The 8,684-nt window shown below is 34.5% G+C and overlaps 2 protein-coding genes across 2 annotated transcripts in view; both read left to right on the top strand.

Annotated features, from left to right (window-relative positions):
* Positions 1 to 879: 879 nt before the first annotated feature.
* Positions 880 to 7,576, top strand: LOC120353178 (protein PXR1-like). The gene is made up of 2 exons (XM_039435988.1): positions 880 to 974; positions 6,513 to 7,576. The coding sequence occupies exon 2, from the start codon at positions 6,974 to 6,976 to the stop codon at positions 7,367 to 7,369; it is 396 nt and encodes a 131-aa protein (XP_039291922.1). The 5' UTR covers positions 880 to 974; positions 6,513 to 6,973; the 3' UTR covers positions 7,370 to 7,576.
* Positions 7,413 to 8,684, top strand: part of LOC111063663 (myogenesis-regulating glycosidase) — a 42,562-nt gene continuing 41,290 nt past the window's right edge. Inside the window, 1 exon segment of the mRNA XM_039435355.1 lies at positions 7,413 to 7,826. Coding sequence (XP_039291289.1) covers positions 7,413 to 7,826 — 414 coding nt within the window.

Here is an 8,684-nt window from a genome sequence, read left to right as displayed (position 1 = left end):
GGACCTCACTATAGTTTTGAAACATTGTAACTCGGGACTCAATGAAGATAGAAAGCACGGAATCATTTCATTTCTTTAGGAATTCATTTTCTAAGAAAAAGCTAGAGTGATTTTTCTGTCCAAAATCTAAATTGGCTGCGTAAATAGTAGAAACTGGAAAGAAACTGAAAATTTGTGGCTTTGTTCTTCTCTAGAAAACAATAGACAATCACATCAATAAACCTGTATCAGCTACCGTCTATAGAAGGCATTGACAAGACAGAGGATCGGCAACGTTGTTCTCGTGTCTTTCTCCACTGCCATTATAACGTGGACACATCACTATGACTTGTTAAAAATTAATTATTGATTGATTGAGTACTTATTATGTAGATTACAATATATACTGGCTTATACACTTATATACAATAGCTTACAATACAGCAAAATTATAGATGAATTACATATATAGACTAAGAAAATAATTATTGAAACTGTTTATGATATGAAAAAGCAATTTTAATATAATAACGAGATAATTATATTGTTATGCATGTACATAAATTGGTGGAGTTTTGGACATATCAATGTCCATTCTCGGGAAAGAATACTAAAAATATCCTTCTCACTAACTCTCTACAAAATTATGTGATAGATGAAGATGATTAAAAAAATCATAATCAGTAGAAAATCGTTTGACCCAAAGCCCTAAATAATTGAGCACAGACAATGAAGGTAACGCTCATATCATATTAGAACAATTATTTTGGACCGTTTAAAAAAAAGAATTGTTATTGATAATTTCGACACTTTAATTTGGTCTTCAAACTTTATCACATCAATTTTCGCGTCCACTATTCCAAAATTCTACTATAAAAGCGAAAATAGGTTTCAGGTAATATCAGTCAAGTCTCCACATCCCGAAAGACAACTGGGACTACCCAAGAAATTTCTACACATTCTATGTCTGCTCATAGCCATATCTGCTTTAAATAGTAAGTATTTGTTCGAAATTTTCAATAGCTAAATTATGAGTACTTCAATGAATTTGATGAATAAGGCTTTTTGAATTTAAAGTGTAATTAACGAACCCTTGCATCTCTAAAGATACCAAGGAGCTCTAATGTATCTTCCCATAAGCAACAGAGGCTCTTTGTATCTTCTCTTAAGCAACAACATCTTGCATTCGAAAAGATACACAAGGAGCTTTAAAGTATCTTCCCATAACAACAGATGCTCCTTTGTATCTTCTCAAAAGCAACACCCTTGCATTCGAAAAGATACACAAGGAGCTTTAAAGTATCTTCCCATAAACAACAGATGCTCTTTTGTATCTTCAGATGGAAATTACTGAGAATTGTATTTTATTCAAATGCTAATGAATTGATAATATTATTAAACGAAAAATCAAATTAAATTTTGTAATATTTGACACCCCATGATACTTAATATCAGTTTCGCTGCTCATATCAGAGGGTAGTTTACTGTCAAAAATTCAGATTACTCTACTTTTTTTCTGTAATTACTGTACTGATTTTTCTTCATATTCATTATTTCGGGGCAGGCCCCCTGGGCCCCCTCCTTATACGCCCCTGCACATACGTTTTGTATAGTCACATCTACATTAATTTATATAATATTAAATATGAATTGAATACTTTCGTACAAAGAGATTTACAAATCACCATCATTTTTGACAATTTGTTTATGAACAAAAAACATTCCAATTCTATAGTGAGGTCCACGTTATAATGGCAGTAGATAAGATAGAAGAATAGCGATGCCGATTCTCTGCATTAATTAATTATATTTCTAACATCGTCAAAAACATAATTGGCATCGTTGTGGACCTAGAAAAGGATAGTACCACCGGCTTTGTCGAATGATAGAAGAGGATAGCAAAACCAAAGTTGATCAAATACTGTCATTATAACGTGGACCTCACTATAGAAAAGGATAGTACCACCGGCTTTGTCGAATGATAGACAAGGATAGCAAAACCAAAGTTGATCAAACACTGTCATTATAACGTGGACCTCACTTTAATGAGATACATTGAAGCAGCAAGGTTGATCTAAGGATTGAATAATAGGCCTACTGTGTCATTTTCTATACTATAATAATTTACTAATTATAAGACACCGTGAACAAACCTAATAAATAACTTACTACTACTACTAAATTCAATCGCACTAGACTTTGAAATTTTTCATTGCGTCAAAAACATATTATGGTAACCTACAAACAAGCAAGGAAATTGATCAAACCAGTCTTTTGACCATGTTCAAATAATTTGATCGCCCGTTCGGCGGCAGTCAAACTTAACCATTGGTTTGACCGTGGTTAAACTTAACTGGTGCTGGTGGAACGAATTATTTCTGATTTTACCAGCTGATAGACTTTAACCATGTTCCAATGCCTTGACCAAGGTTGGTAAGATTCAAGTCGACGGTTTTTGCATTCCTCTTTATGTTTATATGCCATATTATTTTTGTTTATATGTTGCGCATTTACGGCGAAACGCGCTAATAGATTTTCATGAAATTTGACACGTATGTTCCTTTTGAAATTGCGCGTCGACGTATGTATAAGGTTTTTGGAAATTTTGCATTCCAAGGATAATATAAAAGGAAAAAGGAGCCTCCTTCATACTCCAATATTAGAGTAAAAATCATACTATAGAATTATTCATCATAAATCAGCTGTCTAGTGGACTATAATACTACCCGTTCAAAAACATGGAACATCTTGAAAAGTATCTTTCCATCAACGTTAGTAGACAGTTGACTATAATACTACCCGTTCAAATACATCGAACATCTTGAAAATGTATCTTTCCATTAACGTTAGTAGACAGTTTACTATAATACTACCCGTTCAAAACATCGACATCTTGAAAATGTATGTTTCCATCACGTTGTAGACAGTTGCAGCCAGACCTGATAACAGCGCTCACACTCACATTCCGGACGACACGTCATGGTACGATAGGACAGAAAGCTCTAGGTTTATTAAGGATTTCTAGACATTTCAAATTGATTTTATTAAATTTATATTATTATTGAATTTTGATTATTTTTTAATATTTTATTATTATTTATTAATGATTTATTGAATTTATTAATTTTTGAGAAAACATAACAACAGGTCAATGTAACTCACTGAGCGCGAGGTGTACTGTTCACAGAACTACTAGTGTTAAACGAAGGATTTTCGTTTAATAATAAATATCGGGGGACCGAGCTTTGCTCTGGAGTGTAAAAGCATAGAAAATTTGTAACGAAAGATTGAATTCATAGTTTATATTTATTTATTCATTTTCTCAGTCGTAAAATTATTTTTACAGTTATATGAGGAGCACAACAGGCTTATGCCCAAAACTGTCCCTTTTCAAATTTGATGTCGGGGCACCGAGCTTCGCTCGTTATTTTTATTCATTAATAAACAGAACACAATTCTCTAAAATGATCGTGTTTATATTTCACAGCTGGCTATACGTCATCTTATGAATTTCGGGGATGCGATATTTTGATTTTTCACATACTCACTTTTTTACTATCCACAGCTTTTTCAGCCAAGGATGAATCATCCTTTTATGTCGTTCAGCGAGTTTTCCATGGATAAGACCTAGTGCAATCGAATCTTTATATCATAACCTACTAGGTTCCAAATTTCGTGAAAATCATTAGAGCCGTTTTCGAGATCCGTTAAACATAAATAACCAGATATAAAAATAGCCAGATATAGAAATAACCAGATATAAAAATAACCAGATATATAAATACAGGAATTGCTCGCTTAATATAATAGATACTAAGTCCAAATCAAAATCTAGGTTAAGCTACTATCACTTATCAAAATAACAATTTATTCACACTTCAAAACACAAAACACATCATCAATAATTACAAATAGATATACTATGAATTCGATTTAGAATGATATACTATGTTTGCTACAATATTTGTTAATATACTATGTACTATTCTACACTAACAGCATATAGTTTCTATTTTGGAATTTCTGCAGTGAACATGTTTTCTAGAAAAAAGCTAAGTTTTTCTTGCTGGATTTTTCTTCTCGTGAGATCAGCTGGATGATCCCACACACATGCATTCGTTCACTCTCTTCCATTACGGTATCGACAGACAACAAAATGTCCAGCTGTTTTTCCAAGGACGTATTTATCCTTTTAATGTCCTTCAGCGAGTTATCCCAGGGTTGAGACCTAGTACAATCGAATTCTCATATCATAAAACTACTTTGTTCCAAATTTCGTGTTAATCTTTAGAGCCGTTTCTAGATCCGTTGAACATAAATATATATAACCATATTAACCACATAACCACATAACCAGATATAATATATAAAACAGATCCTACAGAATTGCTCGCTAATAATATAGGATAATATGTCCAACGGATCCCGAAAACGGCTCTAACGATTTTCACGAAATTTGAAAAATAGTAGGTTTATGATATAAATAAATTATATCTATATATATATATATATATATTATATAATATATATTTATTTATTTATTTATTTAGTTATATATGGAATGCTCGCTCAATATAATAGGATGATTATCCATTAGCATTTGAATATATGCAATATCTCAGTAATTTCCATGGTTTAGACTGGCTGGCCGCTATGGCTTCGTACAAAATGAAGCTGCTATCCAGAGATTGTCAGTGGTGTAAGGGTAAGCATTCCTGCCCGGCGATTAGGAGGTACCGGGTTCGATTCCCGGGCTGACAAATAGTTTTTGTTATAGTAGCGCTCATCGAATTTCCATCTAGCTGTTCACCCTGTTGTCAATATTTGCAGTAGCAGAAGTCTTCGGGGTGATTTACAGCATTAATTTGGATTTAACAATAATTATGAGTATTTCAATAAATTTGACTAATTACGATTTAATGAATTTTGAGAGAAATTTAATGAACTATGGTGAGGTCCACGTTATAATGGCAGTGTTTGATTGGCAATGGTATTGCTATCCTTGTCTTTCATTCATCAAAGCGGATAGCACTATCTCTTTCTCACTTGTTCTGTTGCCAGGTCGTCTATTAGAGATGTAGAGTTTATAATTAATTAACAAAATATCTCATCTTAATTATGACAATTCATTATGAAATATAATTTCTTGCTTGATATTTTGAACGAGAATGAACAGTTAAATACACATAAAAAACTGTATCAGCTACCGCCTATAGAGGGCATTGACAAGACAGTGGACCGGCAACGTTATACTATCTTTCTCCACTGCCATTATAACGTGGAACCTCACTATAGGAAGCTTCAATGTTGAATGTTGATGATTAGTCTAGAGTCAAGGAAGGGTTATAGAAGGAAAAGTTTGGAAGACTGTTTTTGACCCTGCATGCAATTTTATCCCATATTTGATTTTATAACTTTTTAAAAATTAATGAAAAAAATGCACTCTGATTATCAGCTTATAGAGCATCAAATACTCTTCAATTTGATTTGAGAATCCACACATATATTCATTCTCCTACATAGGCTGGTTCACAAATTTCAAGGCAATATTTGAAAAAATGTAGAGGGTGTTCTGAAAAAAGGTGCCCATAAGTCAGGCGTTGATTCCTCACATCAAAAGAAGAAAAAGTTCACTGAGAAAACTCGCTGAAGGACATGAAAAAGATAATAGTTATTCATTCTTGGGAAAAAGGTAATAATTGCATCGTTCTTTCGATAACAGAAAATGTGTGTGCCTGTGTGGGAGATGGGCTGTGTAATCAATCAGCTTACTATATCTTGCGAGAAATCTAGAAATTATGATAAACTCGATCAAAATAATCTGATTTGTTGACATAAAAATGGTATATCATAATATTCAAAGTTAATCAATATTTCACATTGAATGAAAAGACTAAGAAATTGTCAAAAAACACACTGATTTATTGATAATTAGAAAGACCGGTTTCAGTTATTACACCATTGTCAATCTCTGATAAACTTCTGATAAACTGATCAGTTTTATCAGAGATTGACAATGGTGTAATAACCGAAACCGGTCTTTCTAATTATCAATAAATCAGTGGTTTTTTGACAATTTCTTAGTCTTTTTCATTTAATATGAATAATTACCACAATATCAACTTCTCAACTACACATATTTCACAGTTTGAAATGATGAGTGAGTGTTATTTTGTTATTTAATTTGGTTCCTGAACTATCTAAATTGAAACTTTTCTGTTTTCAATATTTGGACTGAAAAATGGACCTGAATTCAAGTGTATGGAACATAACCTACTTTTTTTGGACCATTTATAAGTGATAAATCGAATTTTGGGGGAGAAACAGTTTTGGACTGTGCCTGTTAGTCCTTCCCCAATCATTTTGAAGATTTGTTCTGTTATCAATAATAAATAACCGCTAAGTTCGGTTGTCCCAATATTTTTATTGGATAAACAGAATTATTGATACAATGCAAACAAACATTTAAAAATATGAACAAACCTGATGACAGATGGTCAAAGAGTAGATAATAATTTTCATTTTTATCTTAGGATACGATGGAGTGAATGCAGAGAGTGAACAACGGAATCTGAATCCTGAAGATGCAGCACCACCAGTTTTTCCATTTCCCCGAAAGGACTGAATATCACCAATGACGCCAACTGGGAAATGACGTCACAAAAACTCTTCACTCACCTAATGGCAAAGCAATGAAGAAGGAGAAGAAGGAGAAAAAAGACACTGAGAAGGAAATCAGCATGCAGACAGGAAGTCCCTCAAAGCCAACCATGGGTCTATTCACACACAACAATGGTAAAGCAATGAAGAAGGAGAAAAAGGAGAAGAAGGACACTGAGAAGGAAATCAGCATGCAGACAGGAAGTCCCTCAAAGCCAACCATGGGTCTATTCACACACCACAATGGCAAAGCATCGAAGAAGGAGAAAAAGGAAAAGAAGGACACTGAGAAGGAAATCAGCATGCAGACACAGGAGTCCCCTCAAAGCCAACCATGGGTCTATTCACACACAACAATGGCAAAGCATCGAAGAAGGAGAAAAAGGAAAAGAAGGACACTGAGAAGGAAATCAGCATGCAGACAGGAAGTCCCTCAAAGCCAACCATGGGTCTATTCACACACAACAATGGCAAAGCATCGAAGAAGGAGAAAAAGGAAAAGAAGGACACTGAGAAGGAAATCAGCATGCAGACAGGAAGTCCCTCAAAGCCAACCATGGGTCTATTCACTCACATCAATGGCAAAGCAATGAAGAAGGAGAAGAAGGAGAAAAAAGACACTGAAGGAAATCAGCATGCAGACAGACGTCCCTCCAAGCCTACCATGGGTCTATTCACACACAACAATGGCAAAGCAATGAAGAAGGAGAAGAAGGAGAAAAGACACTGAGAAGGAAATCAGCATGCAGACAGGAAGTCCCTCAAAGCCAACCATGGGTCTATTCACACACAACAATGGCAAAGCATCGAAGAAGGAGAAAAAAGAAAAGAAGGACACTGAGAAGGAAATCAGCATGCAGACAGGAAGTCCCTCAAAGCCAACCATGGGTCTATTCACACACAACAATGGCAAAGCATCCAAGAAGGAGAAAAAGGAAAAGAAGGACACTGAGAAGGAAATCAGCATGCAGACAGGAAGTCCATCAAAGCCAACCATGGGTCTATTCACACACAACAATGGCAAAGCATCGAAGAAGGAGAAAAAGGAAAAGAAGGACACTGAGAAGGAAATCAGCATGCAGACAGGAAGTCCCTCAAAGCCAACCATGGGTCTTTTCACTCACAACAATGGAAAGCATCGAAGAAGGAGAAAAAGGAAAAGAAGGACACTGAGAAGAAATCAGCATGCAGACAGGAAGTCCCTCACTTGATCAACGATATTTGAATGTGATAAATCACAAAGAATCACCAGAATCGTTCATCAATTTTTTCCTGGACAAGAATAGTTTCGGCTGATCACGTCATTATCCAGTAACATATAGAGTGAAAAAAGGTAGTTGTTATTCTTTGAAATAATGATCTTTGAAGTAGCCCTATAAAAGTAATTGAATCATTGAGTGTGACATTTTAATAATCAAACATTCGTGGATTAATCTTCAAGTTGAAAAGTTTTTTTGATGTTTTGACGGTTGGAGAAAGTTTTATAAAGAGATCAGTGAGTAAGTGTTTGAATTAGGATATTCATAAGTACAGATAACCGAAATAAGTTTCTGAGATTTGAAATAGTCATCGAACCTATAATGATATTAAGGGCCGGCTTCCGATTTAGCTAAGTTCTAGACTTTAAACAGCTGGAGTCGGAAAATTGGCTTTCCGAAACGGGGCGTAGTCGCAGTCCACGTTTAAATTAAATTTCGAAAAACTAGAAGCTTAAACACAAAATAAAATGGAGATAAAATAGTGTAAAGTTTCAGCTATATTTTGAATTATTTAGGAATGTTTCATTCTGTCAAGGAAAAACATTACAATTATAGGAATGAGAGAATAAAGATTACCATAAAAACTGCGACTACGCCCCGTTTTGGAAAGCCAATTTTTAGACTCCAGCTGTTTAAAGTCTAGAACTCAGCTAGATCCCGAGCTCGGAGACCGGCCCTAAATATTCTAAAGTGAAATTCATGCTTCAAATTCAGTGAATATTCTAGGTCGACAAAGTTGCCAAGATTATTCATATTTCCACCGCATTCTATAATAGATAGCTATGA

This window comes from Nilaparvata lugens, chromosome 9, assembly GCF_014356525.2.
Source record: "Nilaparvata lugens isolate BPH chromosome 9, ASM1435652v1, whole genome shotgun sequence".
NCBI lineage: Eukaryota > Metazoa > Arthropoda > Insecta > Hemiptera > Delphacidae > Nilaparvata > Nilaparvata lugens.
Note: the sequence above shows the minus strand (reverse complement) of the source record. Positions and strands in the feature narration are given on the sequence as shown.

Coding starts and splice junctions, on each gene's coding strand:
- LOC120353178 (XM_039435988.1), top strand. CDS start 6,974: ATGGGTCTATTCACACACAACAATGGCAAAGCATCGAAGAAGGAGAAA.